Source organism: Panthera onca, chromosome B3 (assembly GCF_046562875.1).
Source record: "Panthera onca isolate mPanOnc1 chromosome B3, mPanOnc1 haplotype 2, whole genome shotgun sequence".
NCBI classification, from domain to species: domain Eukaryota; kingdom Metazoa; phylum Chordata; class Mammalia; order Carnivora; family Felidae; genus Panthera; species Panthera onca.
In genome coordinates this window covers 137,353,844-137,379,494 of record NC_138344.1, presented here as the reverse complement: position 1 = coordinate 137,379,494, position 25,651 = coordinate 137,353,844, and the positions used below count along the sequence as shown (strand labels likewise).

General features: G+C 55.2%; 1 protein-coding gene across 7 annotated transcripts in view; it reads left to right on the top strand.

The window, feature by feature from the left end:
- SYNE3 (spectrin repeat containing nuclear envelope family member 3) overlaps nt 1-25,651 on the top strand; it is a 105,192-nt gene that overhangs the window by 19,040 nt on the left and 60,501 nt on the right. For 5 of the 7 annotated variants that reach the window (XM_060620682.3, XM_060620681.3, XM_078447873.2 and 2 more), the window contains exons 2-4: nt 16,213-16,370; nt 24,011-24,183; nt 25,226-25,535. In XM_060620682.3, the coding sequence (XP_060476665.3) occupies nt 16,213-16,370; nt 24,011-24,183; nt 25,226-25,535 (641 nt within the window). Of the gene's footprint in view, nt 1-13,711; nt 14,323-15,212; nt 15,306-16,212; nt 16,371-24,010; nt 24,184-25,225; nt 25,536-25,651 lie in introns of those variants that run through there. The other 2 variants (XM_078447874.2, XM_078447875.2) reach the window with 2 other exon arrangements.

The following is a 25,651-nucleotide window of genomic DNA, read 5'->3' as shown; positions in this document are numbered from 1 at the left end:
TGGATGGAGAGCATCTGGCCAGTGCCTGGCAGACAACAGGTGGCCTCCCACGCGGGCACTTTCGCTGACATGTGCCCCAACCCAGAGCAACCTCCCGTGGCACCGAAAGGTCAAGATCCGTGGTGAACCTGACACCCGTGCCCCCCACCCGGCTCCCAGGGCCACTGTAGGTCACAGCTGAGCTTGGGGTGGGGACAGGGTAGAGCAGGCAGGACACCTGTTACCCACCACGGCGCGTGGCTGCGTGCTTTGCTGGCCGAGGGGCCACGAGGGCAGGCTTCAAGCACAAACACTGGGAGGCGGGAGGCTGTTCTCCGCAGCTCATCAGATGTCTGCACGTTCAACCGGTTGTCGAGGAAAGATCTTTCGACTTGAACTCTCGCCCTTGTGTTTGAAGAGCAGGCTTCGGAGGAGAACGATGCCTTGGGTTAAGTGACACTTTACGAGGCGCTTCCCCGCGTGTGGATTGACGTGCCGGGTGGCAAGGAGCCCGCTCGGTCCAACATTGTTTTCAGGTGGTCGGTCAGATGCTGTCTGGCTGCTTGCGGGTCCGTCCCTGACCAGAGGATGCCACTCCCTCGCTCGCGGACCCTCGCTGGCTCCCTATTGCCTGCAGACGAAAGTCAGTGCACCCCTTTGAATCCCGTGCCGTTCGGGCCCCGTGCAGCCTGCTCTCTGACAGCTGCATCTTTCTGCCTCTCTCTAACAGTTCCCAAGCCCGCGCTGCAGCCTGAACTTGGTCTTGCACTTCCCCACCTCCCGGCACCGGGCGCATCTATTTGTCATGCTCTCTGCCACTTTGCGTCTTATCCAGACCCTGCTTCTCCTCCACATCTCAGCCAGGGTGTCCCCTTCTCTGTGAACCCCTTCCTGGATCTCCTGATCGACGTCATTGCTCCGTTCTCTAGGCTCCACGAGCTTCTGGGGTGCCTCTCCACCTGGGCACCCATAACAGCCTCATTTAGAGTTCATGGTCATGCAGACCGTGAACTTAATAACCTGCAGGGTATGTGGGGCTCCGTGCATGTCATAGGGTCTTAGATTTGACCCCTTGTCTCCCAGCTGTTAGCTCTGGGACCCTGGGCAGGCCACGTGGCTTCTCCATCTCGGTGTCCCGATCTAGAAGATGGAGCTGAAGATTGAGACCGACTCTTAAGTGTAAAAAATATTTTTATGGTTAACTCAGCAGAAGCCGTCGAATCGAGTAGCTTCTCACAGGGAGGGTTTGTCCCTCTCGGGAATGCCCGATACCAGATGGCGTGTCCTTGACTTGCAGACCCTGTCGGGATGCTTCCGAGGGCCTCACTTCTCGTAGTTTCCTCTGAGATTGCTCAGCTTTGTAGCCCCAGGATAGGTTACCTGGAATAGGTAGTGAGCCACCCATCACCAGCGGTATACAAGAGTCTTGGAGGCCTTTGGATGGGTATATTTTTTTTTTTAAATATTTATTTGTTTTTGAGACAGAGAGAGACAGACCATGAACGGGGGAGGGACAGAGAGAGAGGGAGACACAGAATCCGAAACAGGCTCCAGGCTCTGAGCTGTCAGCACAGAGCCCGACGCGGGGCTCGAACTCACGGACTGTGAGATCATGACCTGAGCCGAAGTCGGACGCTGAACCGACTGAGCCACCCGGGCGCCCCTGGATGGGTATATTTTTAAGGAAATTCGGGCAAAGATGGATGCTCAAGCTAGGTCTTTTTGAACAACCCTCTTAGTTTTCGGATTCTTACTGTTTCTTAAAAAACAAAAAACAGCTCTGTTGAGATATAATTCACCACATACAGTTCACCCATTTCAAGTATACAATTTGGGGCGCCTCGGTGGCTCAGTTGGTTGAGCCTCTGACTTCGGCCCAGGTCATGATCTCGCAGTTCACGAGCCTGAGCCCCGTGTCGAGCTCTGTGCTTGACAGCTCAGCCTGGAGCCGGGTTCGGATTCTGTGTCTCCCTCTCTCTCTGCCCCTCCCCGGCTTGTGCTCTGTCTCTGTCTCTGTCTCCCTCTCTCAAAAATAAACTTAAAAATTTTTTTTAAAATTTAAAGTATACAATTTGATCCCTTTTAGTACATTCACAGCGTTGTGCAGACATTACCGTGATCATTTTTAGAACATTTTTATTACCCCAAGAAGAAACCCTGCCCAGCCCTCGTCCTCCCCCGGCCCCAGCCCTCGGCAACACCAGTCTGCTTCCGTGTCTATAGTGTTGCCTGTTCTGCACATTTTAAGTACATGGAATCATGCCATCTGTGGTCCTTTGTGATTGGCTTTTTTCATTTAGCATCATGTTTTGGGGGTCATTTGTGTTATAGGATCATCAGGGCTCCGTCCCTTTTTCTTGCTGCAGAATATTCCATGGTATGGATATAACACATTTTATTTATCCACTCATAGGTTGATGGACATGTTGTTTCCACGTTTTCCGCGTCTTTTTCCATACTTTGTTATTGTCTGTCTTTTTGATTCTAAGCATCCTAATGAGTGTGTGGTGATAATCTTGTGGCTTTAACTTGCATTTCCCTGGTGGCTAATGATGTTGTGTGTCTCTTGATGTGCTTTTTGGCTATCTGTACGTACATCTTCTTTGAAGAAATGTCATTCAGTTCCTTTGCCCCTTTTATGATTGGGCTTTTGTCTTTCTAGATAGAAGTCCCTTGTCAGATAAATCATTTGCAGATTTTTCTTTCATCCTGTGGGTTTTCTCTTCGCTGTCTTGGTGGCGTCCTTCAAAACACAAGTTTATCATTTTGATAAAGTCCCGTTTATCTAATTTTCCTTTGTTGTTTGTGCTTTTGTTGTCACATCTAAGAAGTCAGTGCCTCATCCAAGGCCGGGAAGATTTATGATTTATGCTTATGTTTTCCTCTAAGAGTGTTATGGTCTAGGGGCACCTGGGTGGCTCGGTCGGTTGAGCGTCTGACTTCAGCTCAGGTCATGATCTTGTAGTTTGTGAATTCGAGCCCCGTGTAGGGCTCTGTGCTGACAGCTCAGAGCCTGGAGCTGCTTTGGATTCTGTGTCTTCCCCTCTTTCTCTGCCTCTCCCCTGCATGGGTGTGCTCTCTCTCTCAGAAATAATAAAATCAATAAACTTTAAAAAAATACACAAAAAAAAGATTTTTATAGTCTGGCTTTTACACTTTGGTCTTTGATCTATTTTGAGTTACTTTGTGTATATGGTGTGAGGTAGGGGTCCAAGTTCTATCTTTTGCCTGTGGCTATCAAGTTGTCCCAACACCATTTGTTGAAAAGACTTCTCATCGAATTGCCTTGGCACCCTTGTTGAAAATTAACTGTCTGTAAATATGGTCGCTAATTGTTTCTTTATCTGTGGGTCAATTTGAAGACATGCGCATTACCTCGGATGTATTTATACCAAGATAAATCCTGGCCATAGCTCTGCCACTGAGCAAGATCTTGGGTGGGTCTCTTTCTTTCTCTAAGCCTCAGTCTCCCCATCTATAACATGCCACAGCTAGGTAAGATTCCTAAGAAGTGGTCCGATTATTACGTGCTGAGACTCAGGGAGGTCTCTGCAGAATCTTTCATTGGCTCCTTGGGGCATCCCATCATCCTGTGAGCCCAGCCCTGCAGCCTGAGGTCGTTGAGTTGTGCAGGCATCCAGGTCCCTTCTGAACCCAGCCTGTCTGGGAGCTGCAGGAGCACGGCATACGGACCCCAGGGAACCCCCGTTTCAGAGCTCAGAGAGCCCTTAGCACAGTGCGTGCTTCTGACTGTTGGTTAGAGGTGCTGGCTTTTGTCCTCAGGGAACCTCCTGTTCAAGGAGTCGGATGGCAGGGCCCTTGGAATTGGATTGGGTTCCTCTTGGCTGCGTGTCCCCCTGTCACTCAGCTCCTCACTCTTCTGGCCGTCAGCCCACAGCCTGGGAGCTGAGCCACCCACAGCCTTAAAGGAGGAGGGGCTTGGGAAGTGCTCCTCGGAGCCTGGGAGCTTTGGACAGGAGTTCTAAATACAGATGAAAGTCAATCAGGTGGTTGGCCTTTGGGGACTGCAGATTACAACCACTATGAGCTATCACGGCCCGCCTAAAAGAAGAGTTAAGTTTGGAAAACTGGCTGTGGGAGGGTGTGCAGGAGCCAGAAACAGCTTCACACATCGCCGGTGGGAATGGACAGAGGTGCGGCCGCTTTGCACAAAAATCTGGCGGTTTCTGAAAAAAATGTCAACACACACCTGCCATCTGAGCGAGCCACTCCGCTCCTAGGTATCTCTGCGAGAGACATGAAAGCCGAGGTCTGCACACAAAGTGTTCAGAGCAGCATTATTCATAATCGTCGAACACCCCATCAGTGGGTGGACCGAGGGAACCACCTGTGGTCCGCACAGACCGTGGGATATTACTCAGCACAGAAAGGGACGAGCCATCCATATGGGCCACAGCATGGATGCATCTCAGAGTAGTTGTATCGGAAAAAAAAAAAAAAAAAAAAAAAAAAAGTTGCGCCCAGTGAAAGAAGCCAGGCCAGAAATGAAGAAAGAAAGAATTTAGGGTGTCATGCAATTTATGTGAAATCCTCCAGAAAACGAAAAGCAGTCTCCAGGGACGGTGCGCACATCAGCGGTTGCCGGGGACGGGGTGTGGGCCAAAGGGAGGGATCAGAAGTGGGATCAGGAAACTTCAGGGGGTGATGGATGCGTTCTTTATCTTGACCAGGGTGATGGTTTCATGGGTGTATATGGCAAAACCTACAAATTGTACAGTTTAACCACGTGTTTATTTATCAATCATACTCCTAGTCAAGCTGTTAAAGATAAAGGCGACGCCATCTTCCAGTTGATTCATCAGTAAGATGAACCTGACCCTGCCCTCCTTCAGAGAACTCCTGTCTGTGCCAACAAATATGAACAATAAAATACGAACAGCACTGCCGAGCTGCGGGGTCCCATCCTGAGTCTGTGGCTCACTAACCACGCCATGCCTTCCAAAGCCCCCATTTTCTTTCTGTGCAATGGAACCGATAATTGCAATGACCTCCAAGGTCGGGAGGAGAACATGGGGAGATCCACACAAAGTGCTTAGTAAACACGCAGTGAATCGCAGCGTGCACACGTCCTGTGGGCGCCCAAGAAGGGAGCGTCCTTGTGTGGAGAAAGAGGAAGCTGGGAAGGTCTCCACCTCTCAGTGGCTGTGAGTGGATCTTGGAAAGGGGAACAGGAAAGAGTCTGAGGGAGGAAGGTATGGAGGGGTGGGGTAGGGAAGGCCTTAACCAGGCAGAGCTACGCTGGGGGTGGGGCAGCATCCCGACTCTAAGCTTCTGGAAGCATCTGTGCGGTAAGATAAGACTGGGGTTAGGTGGGAGCTTCATCCTTGAGGGGCCCAAGGAGCACTGGCTTCATCCGCCAGTCACGGGGTTTCTCAAATTGGGGTCTGAGGAAGATCTTTCTGGAGAATGATGAGGTTTGGGGGTGTTGGTGGGGGGTTCAGAGTCAACAGCCAAGAAAGAATTCTTGAAGATGTCTTTTGTGCAAAAAGGTGATTTTAGGAAAGCAAGGGGGGCAGGACCCATGGGCAGAGAGAACGGCCCTGGGGTTGTGCCGGGTAACTGGTTATATGCTGTGGAGTTGGGACCGATGAAGTCAAGAGAAAGTTTCTTTCTTTCTTTTTTTTTAAATTTTTTTTTAAATTTATTTTTGAGAGAGACAGAGATAGAGGGGCAGAGAGAGAGGGAGACACAGAAGCAGAAGCAGGCTCCAGGCTCTGAGCTATCAGTACAGAGCCCGACTCGGGGCTCGGACTCGGGGCTCGAACTCATGAACCGTGAGATCATGACCTGAGCTGAAGTCAGTCGCTCAACAGGACTGAGCCACCCAGGCGCTCCAAGAGAAAGTTTCTTAAAGGGATTTCCACACACTAAAGAAGATTTACAGATTACTGGAGGCCTAGCTAATGTCAAGCTAAGGTTGTTTTTCCCTCTAGCCAAGCGTTATCATTAAGACAGTAGGGGGTTCCCAGAGATTAGGCTATTGATGAGTATTTGTGCACTGACGGAGACTCTGATCAATTTAACCAGTTGTTTTCCGTCCTTTCCTTTGTTCTTGGGCAGCTGGGAGTCCCCGAGGAATATCACACATGACCCACCCGGGGTGGGGGGGTCGTTTGCGCAGGGGGAGGGGGGGGCGGGGGTGACCTTGCCTTACGCTCCCTCATCAGAGACCGCAAGCTCTCTGAGACGTTCTATAATTTTTGTCTAATAAAACCAAAGGCAAAGTTAAAAAAAGAAACAAAAACCTGCCTATGTTGGTGCGATGCTTTCGAATTGAAAGACATTTTCATCTAAGTGGAAAGCTCTCATTTCTAAAGTCAGCGTTGCTAAGGGTGGGTTCTGAGAGTACGTTCCGGTGCAGCCGTGGTTTTCTTTTTTTTTTTTTTTTTTTTTTTTTTTTTTTTTTTTTTTAATTTTTAAATTTTTTTTTAACGTTTTTTATTTATTTTTGGGACAGAGAGAGACAGAGCATGAACAGGGGAGGGGCAGAGAGAGAGGGAGACAGAATCGGAAACAGGCTCCAGGCTCCGAGCCATCAGCCCAGAGCCTGACGCGGGGCTCGAACTCACGGACCGCGAGATCGTGACCTGGCTGAAGTCGGACGCTTAACCGACTGCGCCACCCAGGCGCCCCACCGTGGTTTTCTTTAAAGACGTTTGCTCACGCGTATTCCATTAGGGACCGTGTTCCATTAGGGTCACTGTGACCCAACCTGCTCCCGTGGGCTGGGGTGTCGATGGACCGGAAAGTCCAGGGAGGGCGCCCTGGTTCCGTGGGAGGTGAGGAAGGTGGGGCCAGAAGGCCAGGCCGGTCTGGTGAGTTCAGGAGGGACTTGGGAGTCACCCCTCTCTGGGGATGATTCCTGCCCCAGAGAAAATGTGAGCTGCTGGGGGCCTGGCATGAGGCTCTGCGTCGCAGGGCCGGTGAGAGGCCTGGAGGGGGAGGGACGCCCGTCGCTGCTGTCCGTGCTGTCGCGGATGCTGCCGTGGATCGCTTGGGAAGGGCGGTCTGGGCAGGTGCAGGGACAGAGGGCTGACATCCCATCCTGGCTTCCACCCCATTGGGTCATTGTCTCAGGGAGGCGCGGTGGGGGCTGGGGCGGCACCTGGGGCTGGCCTTGTCCGGGGCCAGATGGAGCGCTGTCCTCCTGGCCAGGGCCTTGGGAATGTCACCTACGAGACACGTGGGAGTGTGGGTGGTGCTTTTATTGCCCGGGCAATGAGGTTGAGTCACGACCCGCGGTGTGAAAAACCAACACCGACCTAAGGCCCTCTTCTGAATCAGAGACCAGTAGGACTGAGTTGACTGGCCTGCACACCCTTAGGCCTGTGGTCTGAGGTCCTGTGTCCCAGCCAGTTTCGACCAGTGCTGCCGCCCTGCCCCCAGCGCTCTCTGACCTGCATCTGACGGCCAGTCCCTGCCTCCCTGACCTCTGGCCACCCTGCCCACACCGCCAAGCACACCTGTGCCCTTGGAACTATGTCCCCACACCTCGAAGCCACCTGCCCTGCCCCAGGGATGCCTTCTGCCCGCAACCCCTCCCCCGTTCTCTTAGGTGCCCTGCGCATTCTCTCCCCTCGCGGATATTTATATTTGACCTTTGACCCCGCTTGCCAAGGTGAGCGTTCCCTGGGTAGAAATCCTGGCGTTCTCCACGCCGTGCCTTTTTGAAGGAGAGCTTGGCTTCGGTCAATTTAGAGTGATTGGAAATGCCGTTTTACAGTCAGAGTGTCTGGGGCAGGAGCAGGGCCAGAGATCAGCTGGTTTTCCCTGCCAGATACCATTTATCCGTGATGGAGAGAGAGCTGTTTGAAAATCCCTCTCCGAGCCCTTGTTGTGAAGCCAGGGCTGGCCCGTCCCCTTGGTGGCTGGAACTGTGAAGCGGCCCCTGCGGCCCCGTTACTACGCGGGGTTTCCTGTGTAAGCGTTTACGAGGCAGTGGGCAGAGGGTGGGCTGGGGCGCCCTGCCGGCTGTGTGGCTTTGGTGCGGTCCCTTAGCCTCTCTGAGCCTGTGCTTACCTCTGTGACCGGATAAAGCCCAGTGATCGATCCCACCTCTGGACTCAGCCACCTTCGAGGGTCGTTAAAAGATCAGCCAAGATGGCGTGAGGGTTCTTTCCCTGCTCTTTGCACGTTGCTGTCAGCATCATCTTCTGCAAACGCCACGCAGGACAGAATCCCCCAGGAGCCTCGGGCCGCGCCGGGCGACGCTGTGAACGATGGCCTGGCCACATCGTTGCCTGCTGTACGTCAACAAAAGAGCGTGTTCCCAGAATCCACTGGGAATAAGCTTTGGGATTAAAACCAGCTGCCCGCTGGTTCCTGAAATTCCATCTGCGTGTGTGAGAGCAGTGGGAAGAGCGAGGGTGGAAAGGGCGGCAGGGCAGGAATGAGTCACGGGGAAGCTGAGGGAGTCACCGGAGGGGAACGCGCCCCGTTCCCTGGGCGCTGGGTCAGCGTGTGGTGGGGGCCCCTGGCCAGGCTGGCGGAGCAGGTGCACCGGGCTGTCCCTGCGTATAGAGCCTGCCAGGGGGGCGGGAGTTTACCCGGGTCCGCGTCCTGAAGCCTCTGGGTTCCGGAACAAATGTCGGTGGCCAGGCACTGTATGACTGAGGCTGTGGGGGGGCCTCAGGTTATTGTCTCTGACTCCAGATTCCTGAGCAGAGGCCCAGATCTACCCCTGCAGTGGCCTTCCTGGAACCTGGATGTTCCTCAAAGATGATCCAAAGAGGGCAGGCTGCCTCAGGCTCCCCGCACGGCACGGGCCGCTCCCAGTGAGGTTTGGGGGCGCACGGGCAGGGGTGTGGAAGCCGGGTAGGGCTGTGGTGTTTAAGAGCAAAGGCACCTGAGCGGCTCGGTTGGTTAAGCATCCCACTCTTGCTATCGGCTCAGGTCGTGACCTCGCGGTCGTGAGATCGAGCCCTGCGTCGGGCTCTGTGCTGAGCATGGATTATGCTCGGGAGGCTCTGTCTCTCCCTCTCACTCTCTTTGCAAAATAACTAAATGAACGTTAAAAAAAAACAAAAAACAAAGAGCACAGACTTTGGACTTGGGCCATCCTGAGTTCGAGTCCTGCCCCTGCTACTTAGAATCCCTCTGACTTTGGGCTGTGTTCTTAGTATCATTGATTGGCAGTTTTCTCCGCAATAATGTAGGGGCAATAACAAGTCTCTGGGTGGGTCTTTGGAGAAGAAATGAGTTAACAGCTATAAGCCCTTTATCCTAGAGTCGGGTACACACACGATGCCAAATATATGCTGGCTGTTACGATTATTATTGTTAATCCTGCACCAGCCACTTTTGGCAGGCTGTTTTCCTTTCTGAATCTATTTCCGTCTTTTTTTTTTTAAGCTTATTTATTTATTTTGAGAGAGAGAGAGAGAGGGGGAGAGAGCAAGAGCGTGCACACGTGCAGGGAAGGGACAGAGAGAGAGAGAGGGAGAGAGAGAATCCCAAGCAGGCTCCAGGCTATCAGCGCAGAGTCCGACGGCGGGGCTCGAACTCACAAACCAGGAGATCGTGACCTGAGCCGAAACCAAGAGTCGGATGCTTAACCAGCTGAGCCACCCAGGCGCCCCGTTTCCACCTTTGTAAATTGATACTAGCCACATGACAGCCGCTCTGTGAACCTGACTTTGCCCCCTCTCTGCTCGGGAGGGGGCCGGTGTCACGTTCTGGGGTGTTCCCTAATGGGATGTGGTCGGGTCCTAAGCAGGATTCTTACAGGGTCCGCATCACCACATGGCAAGCTGGATTATTGTGTTTGCACATTCCCAGAGACTGTGTCGGAGGGACCGAGGCAGGGGACTGTCCCAGCCTGGTCCTTACGGTGTCTGCCCCTTACCGGGGGCACCGCAAAGCCAAATAGGGGTCTCCACCGTGCAGCCTCAGCTTCGTAGGTCCCAGGAAAGGGAAGGGAAGGGGGGAGTGGGGTCTGTGCCGACGGACCCCCTTCAGGAGATGGGGCTTGGAGCCCCAGTAGGCAGTCACTGGCAGGCAATTTTGTCACTGCCAGGACTCAGCACCTGCTGCTCGGGGCTCCCAGCCCGGGTCTGATGACGTCACCTTCGTCCTTCCAGTTGAGTGGTGGGGGTGGCCGGCCTCTGGCTTCCCTTCTGTCTCCTGGGAGCTTCTTGGCCCCTCCCCCCACCCCCAATCAGCCGCAGTGCACGGCTCTATCTGCTGTCTTCCGCGTTACCTACCCCTCAGGTCCAGGTGCCACGGGGACCGGAGCCCAAGTGCCCAGCACAGAGTGGGCCATTTATCATGGCAGCCGGGTTAGTGCCCTTGCCTTTCCTGGATGGTCTTTTTTTTTTTTTTTTAAGGCTATATCACATCTCCAGCACCCTTTGCCCACTGCACGTTTATTTCTTTTTCACTTTTGTTTTGAAGGTTTATTCATTTTTGAGAGACAGAAAGTGAGCAGGGGACGGACAGAGAGAGAGAGGGAGACCCAGAATCGAAAGCACGTTCAAGGCCCTGAGCTGTCAGCACAGAGCCTGACGCGGGGCTTGAACCCACGAACGGCGAGATCGTGACCTGAGCCAAAGTCAGACGCTTAACCCACTGAGCCACCCAGGTGCCCCTTTAAACTTTTTTTTTGAGTTTATTTATTTTGAGAGAGAGAGAGCGAGTGGGGGAGGGTCAGAGAGAGAGAGAGCGCACAAGAGGGAGAGGGAATCCCAAGCAGGCTGTCAGCACAAAGCCCGACGTGGGGCTCGATCCCACAAACCCTAACATCATGACTTGAGCTAAAGTCGGAGGCTTAGCCGGCTGAGCCACCCACCGCCCCTCGCTGCGCCCTGATTGAGGACTTTTCTGCCCCCTCCCTTTGTCCTCAGCCTCCCGCTGAGGCTCTGGTTAAGCTCTCCGCTTTTGATCTTGGTCAAGCCTGCGAATCTTGCCGGGCTCCTGTCACCGTGTTCTTCTCACCGACCTGTGGCTGTGGACCCAGCTCCCTCTCAGCACCTGATCTGTCTTGATCGAGGCTCTTCCTCTGCCCTGGCCCCGCTTGCCTGTTGTCAAGGCAAAAATGTCACCTCTCTTCCGGCTGTCATTTGTGATAACCACACAGGATGCTGGAAACCAAGGCAGTTTATTTACTCTCTCTCTCTCTCTCTCTCTATCTCTATCTCTCTCTCTCTGCCGGCAGACCAGCACCAGCCCGAACCGCAAAGGGCTATGTCCTTTTGCCTGGCTCTCTCGCTGATTCCTTAGGGACAGCCCAGAGACACACGGGGAGGCTCAGTCTCTGGCCACCTGTAGCCACACCACAGGGCTGCTTCTTGGACTTGGAAATGGGAACAGCATTTTTTTTTTTTAACCCTGAGCACATTTTCTTCCTTTCCTTCTCCCTCCCTCCCTCCTCTCTCCCTCCCTTCCTTCTCCCTTCCTTCCATCTTTCCCTCCTTCCTTCCTTCCTTTGTCTCTTTTTTCTTTCTTTCTTTCTTTCTTTCTTTCTTTCTTTCTTCCTCTCCCTTTTTCTCTTTATTTCCTTCCTTCCTTCCTTCCTTCCTTCCTTCCTTCCTTCCTTCTTCTCCCTTTGTCTCTTCTTTTCTTCCTTCCTTCTTTCCTTCTTTCCCTTTTTCTTTCTTTCCTTCCTTTTTTCCTTCTTCTCCCTTTTCTCTTCATTCCTTCTTTCCTTCCTTCCTCTCTCTTTCTCTTTCTTTTCTTCCTTCCTTACCTCTCTCTTTCTTTCCTTCCTTCCTTCCTTCCTTCCTTTCCCTTTGTCTCTTCTTTTCTTCCTTCCTTCTTTCCCTTTTTCTTTCTTTCCTTCCTTTCTTCCTTCTTCTCCCTTTTTCTCTTTTCTTCCTTCCTTCTTTCCTTCCTTCCTCTCTCTTTCTCTTTCTTTTCTTCCTTCCTTCCTTCTTTCCCTCCTTCCTCTCTCTCTTTCTTTCCTTCCTTCCTTTGTCTCTTTTTCTCTTTCTTTCTTTCTTTCTTCCTTCCTTCTTTCCTCTCCCTTTTTCTCTTTATTTCCTTCCTTCCTTCCTTCCTTCCTTCCTTCCTTCCTTCCTCTCCTTTTGTCTCTTCTTTTCTTCCTTCCTTCTTTCCTTCTTTCCCTTTTTCTTTCTTTCCTTCCTTTCTTCCTTCTTCTCCCTTTTTCTCCTTCCTTCCTTCCTTCCTTCCTTCCTTCCTTCCTCTCTCTTTCCCTTTCTTTTCTTCCTTCCTTCCTTCTTTCCCTCCTTCCTCTCTCTCTTTCTTTCCTTCCTTCCTTCCTTCCTTCCTTCCTTCCTTCCTTCCTTCTTTCCTTCCTTCCTCTCTCTCTTTCTTTCTCCAAAATGTTTGGAAAATACATAGTCCCATTTTTTTTAATGTTTAAGTTTATTTATTTTTTCAAGAGAAAGAGAGCAGGAGAGAGGCAGAAAGAGATGGGGAGAGAAAATCCCAAGCAGGCTCCACACTGTCAGCACAGAGCCTGACACAGGGCTCGAACTCACGAACTGTGAGACCATGACCTGAGACGAGATCAAGAGTCAGACACATAACTAACGGAGCCACCCAGGCGCCCCTGGGTAGTCCCATTTTTTAATACTATGTCCGTTCAACCCGTCCAAGGACAGACAAACAAACCTGCCAAGGCTGAGAACTCTCCTCCGGAGAGGCATGCCTGCGTGCTCCCTCCCTCGTCCTTCCCTCATGGTCCTTGGCCTCCCGCAGCTGTCCCTGCCTGCACTGACCCCCAGCCTCCACCCCTGCCCCCCCACTGTATTTCCCCTCCCTACCCTCCCTGGCCAGGGTCACCTGTCTGAAGCCTAGAGTAGTTGTGTCACCACCACCCGAACATTTGCTGGCTCCCTGTTGTCCCCAGGGCCCTGGACCTGGCTCCAAAGGCTGTGATCTGGCCCTTGCACACCGCCCCGCCCCCACCAGCCTCCTCCAGTCACCTCCTCCCAGTTCCCACGTTCCAGCCTCACCATCCCCCAGGAGCCTCCCACAGCCCGCAGCAACAAACACCTCCACTCGGCCCTGCTGGCTCCAGGCCGGGTGACAAGCCCTCTTTTGTGGCCCTGTGGTCGGCGTCTCTCAAAGCTCACGTGGGTCTGTCCCCGTTCCCCCCCGCACCCCCCCCCCCCCCCCCAGAGCCACACCTCTGCCCCTGGCTTCCACAAGACAGATTCCCAGGAAGCTTTCAGTGAGGGATGCCCTCCTGGTCCTTACATCAGTTGTGGGTGGGCTTTTCTTGAGCTGCCCATTTGATTCTTGAAACTCAACCTCGTGTAACAAAACAGGCTCCCCTTCCTACGTGAGAAGGCATAGAGCAGGCTTCCTCCCCAAGGTCCGGGTCTGAGAGGCCATTTAGGGGCCCAGAACTCGGATGGGAAACCATAGTCTCATCGCCTCGCACCCTCTACCTGACAGCGGTTCCCTCCATTAGGTACGAGGCAAAGCCGAAGCGAAGCCCTGTCTCGCCTTAGCGGTGCTGGTAACCCCGTCACACCTATTTTCACGCTGCAGTGAGGTTGTACGTATCTTGAGATGTCGTGTCTGCTCGTCGCTACTTCGAAATTCTGGTAGTTTTTAGACCCAGCGTTAGCGCTGGTGATTTAATGTGTGATTTAATAAAGAAGCCTGTGCCTGTGCGTGCACGTGTGTGTACTTCATTGACTCAGTTCAGTCTGTTTGAAAAAAAATTTTAAACGTTTTATTTGTGTTAGAGAGAGAGAGGGAGAGAGAGAGGGAGCACGAGTGGGGGAGGGGCAGAGAGCGAGGGCGGGGAGAGAGAATCCCAAACAGGCTCCACGCTGTCAGTGCAAAGCCTGACTGGAGGCTCGAACTCACCAACCCTGAGATCCTGACCTGAGCAGAGAAGGGCTCTTCATGCCTTTCGGTGATTAGGGCAGCGTTTCCCCGCCACCGTTGTGCCATGTGAGACTCTGGGAGACTCGTCCCTGCCCCTCCCGTTCCTCGCTCGGTCAAGTTACGTAAAAGCCGAGCTCTTGGAAGCCAATCAAGTCCCACACTAGACAAGTGATTAAAGTCACAATGAACCAATTTAAACGCCCGCACAGTCTCCTGTGCTTTACAAACGAAGCATTCAAAGACTGGGAGTGGCTTCAGGGAACATATTAAATGGTTAGAAAAACTCCAAACAGCTCTGAAAGGAGAACAGGCTGGGAGACTGAGCTCTGAGCCGCAGGCCCAGGTCTCCCTCGCCGCCGACAGCGTCCCCTGGCGGTGACAGCTGTCCCCTGCAATCTGGTGGCAAAGCCCACCCAGGGCGGTGGGGGGCGGTGTTCAAATCCTCTGTCCGAGCTTGTTGAACCACCGACTGCCGATCCAGAAGAGAGGGCCAACGCAGTTCAGCCGAGGTCAAGAGACTGTGTAAGTTGAAAGTGATGCTCGCTCTTTCTAGAAAGTTCACAAGACGCCTAAGGAAAAATAAGGACACAAAAACTCCCAACTGTGTGTTCCCACCATCCGCACGCAAATCCGTAATCAAGTGGCCTCCGAGAACACTGTGCCCGGAAAAGAGAGGCCTGAGGTCACGTGGGATGTGACTCGGGCCACTGCAGCCCACACCCCTTGTCACGTGGACACATCGTGGCAAGACCGCCCAACCTTTCCCTGTGAGGGTAGTCTTTTGTGGTTTTGTTTGCTTTTACTGGTTGTGGAGAGCCGTGTCTGCTAAAGATACAATTTTGCCTAATTTGGGGGTGTCATTATATCGCAAGAATGCTCCCTTATTAAATTCATTTTAGGCATACTTTTCAGTGGCTGCGTGATATCCTGAAACGCGCATCGTGCTTTCCTTAACCAACCCCCCGTTATTGGGCATTTGGGCTGTTTCTAGCTTTGTCCTGTTTGCCATTTTTTTTTTAATTTTTTTTATTTATTTTTGAGACAGAGAGAGACAGAGCATGAACAGGGGAGGGGCAGAGAGAGAGGGAGACACAGAATCGGAAGCAGGCTCCAGGCTCCGAGCCATCAGCCCAGAGCCCGACGCGGGGCTCGAACTCACGGACCGCGAGATCGTGACCTGAGCTGAAGTCGGACACTCAACCGACTGAGCCACCCAGGCGCCCCCTGTTTGCCATTTTTAACTAATGCTGTGTTCATCAGCATTGAACTTTATACCGATGCTGGGCCATTTCACCATGGTGCGAGGCGTTGCGGGAGCTGGAAGATAAGCCACGTACAATCCCTTCCCGTAAGATGCAGATATAAATAACTTTAATCCAAAGTAGGTGATAGTTGCCATAAGCAGACAACTGGAACCGGAATGTAGGAAAAGTCTTGCCTGGGCTGCACGGGATTCTAAGAAAGTTACCCGCGAAAATCTGAGCCTCTGCGTCCGCAGCTACGAGGTCAGGAGAAGGGAGCTGTGGGCAGCGTAGCCAAGGGCTGGTTCGGCTGCAGGATCCAGGCCAGCAGGCAGGCGTCGCTTAAGGGGGCAAAGCGGGTGGGGATCGTCTCACATGCAAAGGCAGTGGATCGTCAGTGACGTCTGCCGTGGACCCAAGTTGGTGGCGAAGTAGCGAGAGGGCACCTGTCTGTCATGGGCACCCCCAGCCCTGAGATCGTGATATTCAGGCGTGGTTTTGGGGCTGGCATCAGCCTGGCCCAAAACTGTGTTTCTTCAGTTGAGGCTTCTTTTTTTTTTTTTTTTTTTTTTTTAACGTTTATTTATTTTTGAGACAGAGAGAGACAGAGCGTGAACGGGGGAGGGTCAGAGAGAGAGGGAGACAGAAACTGAAACAGGCTCCAGGCTCTGAGCAGTCAGCACAGAGCCCGACGCAGGGCTCGAACTCACGGACCGTGAGATCGTGACCTGAGCCAAAGTTGGACACTTAACCAACTGATCCACCCAGGCGCCCCCGGTTGAGGCTTCTTGATCCATGCAGCTCAAGATTCGCTATCCGTAGTGCCCATCTCAGACCGTATATGTGTTTTGGGATCCCTTGCGGAGGGGCTTCAACCCACAGAGACAGAGGAGAATTGCCCCTGAGTCTCCAGCAGGGGAGCTGAGAGGCCAGCCCAGCGCCCTGTACCTGCTCTCCCTTCTCCCACAGGAGAGACCTGTCCTTCCTCCCGGGTCCTTTGGCCCTTTGACGACCACGGTCGCCCCCAGCTGTGGGGCCAGGCGGACGTGCCTGCCGGGAGGGGCCCTGGTGCTGTGTGGGCCTGTCCCCAGCGTTGGCTGCCCCCCACCCCCATCCGGCGTCACCCTGCTTTCTCGTCTGCTGGCCTGATCTCACGTGTTCCTGCCTTCAGCCTCTGCAGGTGCCATGACTCAACCGCCCCAGGAGGGCTTCGACAGGAGCGTGGAGGAAGCCCGGCAGTGGATGAAGGCTGTGCAGGAGCGGCTGCAGGTCAACGACAACACCCAGGGGCCCCGGGCGGCCCTGGAGGCCAGGCTGCGGGAGACCGAGGTACGCACAGACCGGGGCTTCCATAGCCCTGGGGCCTCGGCCGTGTCCCTCCCTCTGGCCTCGTGTTTCCTGACTCTTAAATGGCAGGGGCGGACTAGACTAGTGTCTCTCTCAAACTCTGACGTGTTTGAATCTCCTGGGGATTTGGGTTTGGGGGCCGATTCTGATCCAGGGGGTCAGGGTGGACCCCAACTCTGGCATGTCTAACACGCTCCCTGGTCCTGGGACCACACTTGCATAGGAAGGGGCTAGAGGGGCTTTCTGGTTGTCCCGTCCTGGCAGAGGCACCTTGTGGCCGGGGCGGAGGGGGTGGGGGGGGTGGCGGGGTTGGGGGGTCCCCAGCCCAGTCCTTCCTGCCGCTTCCCGGCTTCCCTGGGCCGGGTCTGGGTGGGCCCAGATTGGCCTTCAGGAGGGTGGAGAAGGGTTCTGCCCTGTGAGAAGTGACCTGCCAGCTTCTCCAGGGCCAGGGTCTGGCCTTGCTCCCCACCTGGCACGAGGCAGGCCTCAGGCGTGTGGTGCTATGCCTACCGGAAGTGCTGGTGTCCCGTGCCTGGCCTGGCATTATGGTGCCCTCATCTGAGGGCATCTGCTTCAGGCCAAGGGGCCAGGGGGCCAGGGGGCAGAACCTGGGTTATAGGCTCCATGCTGATGTGAAAGTGCTGTGTGACCTCGGCCAAGTCCCTATCCCTCTCTGGGCCTCCGTTGCCCACGTGTAGGCAAAGCCATGACTTACGCATCTCTGGGGTCACACCCATTGGGATAGACAGCTAACAATGGTCGCTTTTAAGGGGGGGGGGGACCACCTTCTCGTACACAAACTGATCTCCTGACCAGGCTAGAAGGGGTGCTGGCCGCACACCCAGTGTCCTGCGTGCTTTCTTGGGTGTGCTGTCTCACTGATTTTGTGCATCTTATTGAAAATACCCAATCCTCGTTTTGGAAACAGTCAAAATGAAGAAAATTCGTATCATCTTTTCAGGGCCGATGGTTTAAGGCTCACAACCACGTCACGAAGGGAGAGCCATGGTCTGCATTTTATGCATGGGGAAACTGAGTCTCAGAGAGGTGCCTTGTCCACGTTGAAAAGGTCTCCGGGTGGGACATTCCAGCCTGGAAGTTGAGTCTTCTGATTCCTTGTCGGATGGGCTTTCTGCTTCCCTGCCAGGACACGTGCCTCTCAGATGATCGGAGACGGGCATTCACAGTAAAACCGCGCCCGGCAGGGCAGAGAGTGGGGGACCACTTTTAAGTCATACGGCCAGAGGCTTCCCAATTGGACAGTGGAGTGAGCAGAGAACCCGGGACTCTCTGAGGCAGCCTGGGGCATCAGGCCTCTGGGGACAAGTGACTTTATTGCTGAAGCTGAAAGACAGACGAGGTCGCCAGGCTGGGGGCCGCAGGGGTGAGGGTGGAGAGGAGGGGGCTCTAGGGGGAGAGAGCAGCTGAGGAGAGAGACCCAGCAGGTGGGCATAGCCCGAGGCACGTGCTCAGGGCCCCAGCAAGGCTGGGTTGGGGTAGCACCAGCCATCAGGCAGGAGCCGGGGACAGGGCCAGACGGGCGGTCAGGGGTCAGAGGGTGACGGCCTGGAACACTGAGCCAGGGAGCTTGGATGTCGTTGCTGCGACAGGGGGATGGTGGGTTGGAAACTTGGAAGGAAGGTCAGGGATTCAAGGAGAGGAGTTGGCCCGGAGACCCTTCTGTTGTCGGACTTGGCCTCGGTCCTCATCCGCATTGTTACTGTCACCAGGAGGCATTTATCAAATGATTGGTCCTCACAGGTCAGACGGAGGGGACCCGACATTCATTCGGCACCTGTTTGTCACGTGCCCAGGGCCGCACCGTCAGCTTTCATGTTGAATTTCACAAAAGCCCTGTGAATGTGGTTTTATGGTCCCCAGTTTTCAATAATAGAATGTGATTCCTAGACGCGGTGATGGGCCCAAACTCTAGGAACCTATCTTGTCAGGACCTGAGCCCAGGGCTGAGTCCAGAGCATCACTGGCCATCCCCGTGGGGGGTCCTGGGGCAGTGGAGACGGCGAGGTACACTTTACTCTGGGGCTCACAGCATAAAGGGGAATGGGGGATTATACACATAATCCAGGCCGCACAGGATCTCGTGATGTTATTGATGCTTATTCTCCTCCTCTAGAACCTTCCGTGGCTCCCCATTGCCCACAAAACTAAAACCAAGCTTCACCTGGCACCAAAGTCTGCCACTGTCTGCACCACCCCATCTTCCAGCCTCAGCTGTCCCGGCCGTCCCATCTACCAAGCACAGATCCTGTCCTGGTGGCAGACAGCCTAGATTTCCTGTCTGTAGGTCTCTGTCCCGTGCTGTTGCCTCTCCTTGGGATGCCCTCCCGTTTGCTTGTGTGTATGTGCTTGTGAAATGCAACCCTCCCCCTGCCCCCGAGCTCTGGCCCCAGCTCCTGATAGTCTGTGTCCCAGAACACCGCGGCCCTGCGTGTGTACTTGCTGTTTCAAGGCCAAGGGTTGCTAATCCCTTTGAACCTTGCACCCTTCTACCGGCAGGCCATTCCCCTCCGGTGGTGGGTCGGGCTGCAGCCAAGGCAAGGGTGGTCCTTGGGAACAGCCCTCGGCCAGGCCAGGGTGGAAACCGGAGGGGAGCACGCCCACCGGCCGAGCCCCCAGGGACTTGACTCAGAGCCTAGGCGGAGGGGGTCACGTCCAGGGGCTCCGCCTCTGGCTCTCCCATGGGGCTCAGGCATGCTATTTTCTGGGCCTTGACATTTCAAAACCAATTTTGCAATAAGAAAGAAAACATTTCGCTCCTGCCATCTGGTGAAGGGAGCGTCTGGTGACTTTTCCACCTCCGCAGTCCGTGGGGCCTCACTCTGGGGTCGGGGTCTCGTGCCCACCCCCTCCCCCCACCCCAGCTCAGTGATGTGCGTCCAGGGTGACTCTTCTCCAGAGTGGCCGGGATGTGAGTTCCCATCCAGCTCTGACGCCGCATAGCTGCGTGGCCAGAAGCGAGTCCCGTGCCCTCCTGCGACCTCACTTCCTAGCTACAGAGTGTGAGCAGAGCCCTCTCCCCCTTGCGTACAGAGGGGCTGTTGGCGGCTCCGGGACCCTCGTGGTGGTGAAAGCCTTCTGTGAAGGGAGACCGGGAAGAGGGTTGCTCCCGGGGTTCGAGTCCCTGCCGTGGCTGTGGCGCCTTAGGACAGTTTCTGGAGCACCTTGGGTTTCAGCTCATTGGGGGTGGGGTGGGGTGGGGGTGGGGCGATGGTTGCCGCCTTGCAGGAGGGACGGAACATGGGGGCGAATGACTTACTGGTGCGCTTGGCAGAGCGCGGGCGCCCTGGCAGAGCCGGCCCGATGGATGGGGTTATTTCTTGCGGTTTCGATGCGGGGACACGCGCACGCCGACCCTCCCTGCCCGCCGCGCCCGGGCCTCCCGGAGCTGGCCCCCAGGTCCCAGCTCCTTGCCCTCTGGTTTCCAGACTTGCGGCCCTGCACTCGGGGCCCGGCCTCAGCCAGGCTGCTTCCTGACCGGCCTCCAGGCCCCTCTGTGGCCAGAGACGGGCTGCCTTTCCTAGGACGTGGCCTCCGGACACAGCCGTTGCTCACGCCCCATCTCGAAGGCTTGCGTGTCACCGAGGCTCGGTGCCGACGCCACCTACTGCCCACCAAGCCTTAGATTTCCCCACATCCCTCACTGGAGCTCCAGTAGCTACCCCGTGGCGTCGGTGGCTCTGTTAGTCATTTGTGCTCTTCTCTGCAGACCCCAGCACGGCCTGCAAGCACTAGGTTCCTCCTGGACCCCGGTGCCCGACACAGTACCCAGCATAGTACCCAGCATAGTACCCAGAATAGTATCTAGCATAGTACCCAGCTCAGCTCAGTACCCCACCCACTACCAAGCATAGTACCCAGCACAGTGCCCAACCCGGTACCCAGCACAGTACTGCATATAGTACCCAGTGCAGTGCTCAGCTCAGTACCCCACCCAGGACCAAGCATAGTACCCAGCAGTGCCCAACTAGGTACCCAGCACAGTACTGCACATAGTACCAAGTGCAGTGCTCAGCTCAGTACCCACCCAGTACCAAGCATAGTACCCAGCACAGTGCCCACCTGGTACCCAGCACAGTACTGCACATAGTACCCAGTGCAGTGCTCAGCTCAGTACCCCGCCCACTACCAAGCATAGTACCCAGCACAGTGCCCAACTCAGTACCCAGCACTGTACTGCACATAGTACCCAGTGCAGTGCTCAGCTCAGTACCCCACCCACTACCAAGCATAGTACCCAGCACAGTGCCCAACTCGGTACCCAGCACAGTACTGCACACAGTACCCAGTGCAGTGCTCAGCTCAGTACCCACCCACTACCAAGCATAGTACCCAGCAGTGCCCAACTCAGTACCCAGCACAGCACTGCACACAGTACCCAGTGCAGTGCTCAGCTCAGTACCCCACCCAGTACCAAGCACAGTACCCAGCGCAGTGCCTACCTGGTCTTGGCTGCACTGATGGAAAGCCCTGACTAACCCCCTCCCTCCAGCTTTCCTGATCTTTTCTTCTCTCCCCAAAGTTTTCCCTCCATCCACCCCCCACCTGACTGTTGCCCTCATTGGCTCCTTCCAATCAGAATAGTTTTGTACTCTGTCCCAGCTGGCTCGTCCCTCCTGCCAAGCACTCCTGGATCCTGCTGGTGATCAGCTCTAAAAGAACCTCACACCAGCCGAAGAAAGGTGGAAACTACTTCTGGAAAGCTGGATTTGCCAGCGTAGCCACGGCCTCTGGCCTCCTGGCCCCCCAGCCTCCAGCAAACATCCCATTGGTTGATATTTCAGTTTGGGGGCAGACGTTTCTGCTTTGGGCCAGGTAGGGCTTGGTGTTCTGCCTGCCTTTGGGGCTGGCCGGCTTTTCTGTCTCTGGCAGGAAAGCAGCAGACTCACTCCCCTGCGAAGGGCAGGGAGTGGGGCGTCTGCCGTGTCTCCCCCGTCCGGCCTGCCCGTCTCCGAGCAGGAGTCAGGAGAGCGAGAGTCCAGAGGCCTAGAGGAGGTCACACAATCAGGAAACGAGGCTTTGGGAAAGGGGCCGTTGTCCTCATGGGGACTTTCCAGGCCCAGCTGGCTCCCTCTGGGTGTGGCGGAGAGAACGAATTCAGCTTCTTCTCCAAAGCCGTTGGCTCCCTCGATTCTGGATTCTGACTGAGCCTCCTCTGCACAGCAGGCGGAAAGGAGGCCTCTCTGGCTGCTGCAGAGAACAGCCCTGCAAAGCTCAAGGTTTCTGTGGGTTCCCAGCGCCCTCGTCCGTTAACTGCGATTTCCGCGGCGTGCGTCTTCCTAGCTTGGAGGGTGGGTCTGCAGTCTGTTCCTCAGCGCTGGGTGTCAGAAATATCGGGTCCTTAATGAAACTGAATGTCACGGGATGGCAAGAAATTCCTCCCCAGCCGCCCTGTGGGGCTCCCGCTCCTGAGTGGTGTGAAATGTTCCACGCGGGGGGTGGGTAATCTCGCTCAGCCCAGAACATCCCGCAGTGGCCCTCGGACCTTTGGTCCACACTAATTGCCATAGTACCTTTGTCTTCTACATCGCTGCCTGCTGCTGAGCGGCACTTGGGGTCTCGGTCGGATTCTCGTCGCAGCCGTGACCCTGCGGGGTCCTGCCACATCCCTCCGCTCGGCCGGGCTCAAACAACAAACAAAACGGCTTTCCCCTTCTTGGGGTATCTCCCCGCTCTCCACTCTCATCTGCCCCCCACCCCGAAACACACGCTCATAGACCGCAGAGAGCCTGTGTGGAAGGAGCTTGTTTAATTTCACTCTGATAACACAGGTAGGAGGGGACGTCCCTCTCTACATCATCGTCGCGGTCATTGCTAACCAGTCTTCACGTGAAGCAACGGAAAGGATTGACACCCTTGCTCACTTGCACGTCTCAGAAAAGGATCTACACCTTTTACACCCCCCCGTTTACGAAGTATACTGACACATCGATGTTTTAACTAACTGTATTTTCAAAAATTAATGTTAGAACCCTATGGGGTAGACAAAGCAGGCATTGTTATCACAATCTCAGGGTAAGAGAGGGAGGCCCAGAGTGATCAGGCAACCTGCCTGGGGTCACACAGCTATCAATGAAGCAGCATTTCGCTCCCCCCTCCCCCACCCCTGCGCCATCCACAGAGAGGGGTCAGAGACGGCCGGCCCACTGGGACTTCATTCAGGGAAGGCTGGCTGCCAGCCTCCCAGGGAGACAGGCTGGGGAATAGAGCTTGAACTTCATGAGAGTGAACACTATTAGTGTTGGGCCAGGCGGTGTGCCCAGGGCTCTCTCGGCTTCGCGGAACGTTCCTGGAGCTCTGGGTGGTGTAACTGTCCTCTTCCCCCATTTCATAGGCCTCGTGAATCGAAGTACTGTGACAAAGGTCAAGCAGGTAGGAGGGAATGGCTCTGGAGTTGGAATCCAATTGTACTTTTCCTACAGAGACCACGCTTGAGTTGCCAAAGAACTAAATAACGGCAGGTAGTAAGGACAAGAGCTGATGTTAATCAGAAATATGCTACTTGCTAGACGTTGTATATTCGTGTTGGTCCTCCCACAGCCCAAGGCCAAGATGAGACTAAACGCACGAGATGTTTGATAGGGAAACTTCCATGAGAGAACAGGTTGGGAGCCCAGGAAGGCTGGGAGGGGCAAGGTCAGCCCGACGCAGGTCTGACCCCCAATCCAGGAGACCAGGGAGTGTGTGGGAGCGCGGTGTGGCTCTGTGGGAGTCTGGCAAGGCCGTGGGGCCTCCTGGACCAGTCACCCATCAGAGGAGCCCGATGCCACAGGGGAACAGGCCTGCCTTCCTCTTCCTGCTTGGTCACTGGTGGGAGCAGCTGAGGGAGCAAGGCCTCGGAGCGAACTGCAAATTCAGAGAGAATTCCGGAGCCTCGGCTGGGGCCCTGGGTCAAGCCCACTCCCTGCGGTAGACGTGAGAGGCAGATTCTCACAGCCCCACACACCGCGACGTGCACCTTGCATTTTCTCATTTATTTATTTTTTTAAAAATGTTTACATTTATTTATTTATTATTGAGAGAGAAAGAGAGAGCACAAGCAGGGGAGGGGCAGAGAGAGAGAGAGAGGGAGAGACAGAATCTGAAGCAGGCTCCAGGCTCTGAGCCGTCAGCCCAGAGCCCGACGCGGGGCTTGAACTCACAAACCCAGCGAGATCACGACCTGGGCCAAAGTCGGCCGCCTCACCGACTGAGCCACCCAGGCGCCCCTACGTTGCATTTTCTCACTTAATACTGAAAAAAATCTGGGAGCTCGGTACTATGAATAACCCCATTTTACAAACGAGAAAACCGAGGCCAGGGAGATGGTGAGACGTGTGTGAGTTCGCACAGCCCGAAGCAGCCCAGTGGGAAAGGGAAGGGACTTACGCCAGCAGACGGCTCCACGGTTCTGTGCTCCCCTCGTCAGTGCCTTGCTTCCGACCTCAGGGCCTTTAGCTGGCCACCCACGGTCACAGGAGAAAGCTGTAAGGGCCACCATTTGAACCCCAGCCCCTCTGGCCTCAGAGTCCCAGCTCTTTCCATCACGCCACCGTTAACGCCAAGCCTCTGCCTGCTCGTGGCTTTGTCTAACCCCTGGAAACCGGCTTTTGTGTCCACGACAGAAAATATGCCAGCTGGAGCCGGAGGGGCGCGTGAAGGTGGACGTCGTGCTGCGGGCGGCGGAGGGCCTCCTGGCGTGTTGCCGTGACGGCCAGAAGCCCGAGATCCTGGCCCAGCTGAAGGACATCAAAGCCCAGTGGGAGGAGACGGTCACCTACATGACCCACTGTCACAGGTAAGGCGGCTGGGGACCCCGCCGGGCCTTCGCAGCCTCTGTTGACCCTCCTCATCCAGCACCGCGCTGTCCTGGGGCCTCTACCCCGGGGACATTTCTCCGGTCCTGGGATTGCTGGGAACAGGATGTTCTCTTGGGATGTGCGCCAGCCCTGCCTGCCTCTTTCGAATTATAATCGAGCTTAATGATGATAATGGCAGTGGGAGTCCATCGGGTTTTGCCAACACTAAAGTCTTAGTAGACTCGCCACGTGTTCGTCCCCCAGCAGAATGGCGGAGTGGCCCTGTTGCCTGGCTGGCGACGTAGCCTAGATCCTGTGCTGCCCCTGAGAGCCAGGGAGGGATGGGCGGTTAGGCAGACCTGAGATTGCTGCCTGCTTGCTGTGTGGCCTTGGGAAAGTTCCTTGAGCTCTCTGAGCCCCAGGCTCCTCATCTGGACAACGGGTATAATCAAGCGTTCGATGAAGGCTGCAGGAAGACACAAGAGGAGAAGCAAATGTCAAGAGCAAGGCACAGTAGGGCCCTCAGGGACCAGGAGCTGCCAGGACCCCCTCCATCGCTCTGAAGCCAGAAGGTTGAGTGGCTGGGGCGACTTTGCACTGTGCTTTCTGCTTTTCAAACCCTCTCACTTGGAATTGCAAAGTCGTTTGATGTGGGCTGGAGAGATGGGGCCGTCTCCGTGTTACGGACGGGGAAACCGAGGCAGGCGAGGAGGCAGGGTTATGCAGCAAGCTCATGGCGCCTCTGGAACCCACACGTAGGCCCCCCAGCCTTCTGCCCCACCGAACAGCCACAAGCCCCCCAGACACTATTGCACTGTGTCGATTATTAGACACACTCCCACCACACTGAGGTAGGGCCCCGAACCTGGAGGGTCGTCAAGCTGCCCAGGTGACCCTGAGGCCCAGAGAGAGTGTCATTTCATTGCGCTCCTGCCCACAGGCCCCCCCCCCACCCCCCCACGAGTACTGGGGAGGGGGTGGCTGCCCGGCCCTGGGGCCAGGTGGGCGGGTCATTCACGGCCCCCCGCTCTCTGTCCACAGCCGCATCGAGTGGGTGTGGCTGCACTGGAGCGAGTACCTGCTGGCTCGAGATGAGTTCTACCGCTGGTTCCAGAAGATGATGGTGGTCCTGGAGCTGCCCGTGGAGCTGCAGCTGGGCCTGAAGGAGAAGCAGTGGCAGCTGAGCCACGCCCAGGTCCTGCTGCACAACGTGGGCAACCAGGCCGTGCTCCTCGACCGGCTGCTGGAGGAGGCGGCCTCCCTGTTCAACAGGATCGGGGACCCCAGTGTGGACGAAGATGCCCAGAAGAGGATGAAGGCCGAGTACGCCGCGGTGAAGGCCAAAGCCCAGGTGAGGCGTGGGGGGCTCTGTCTTCACCTGTGCGTCCATTATCCGCCTCTGTCTCCCCGTGCAGCCATTATCCACCACTGTCTACCCATGTAGCCATATTCACCTGTCTCCCTGTG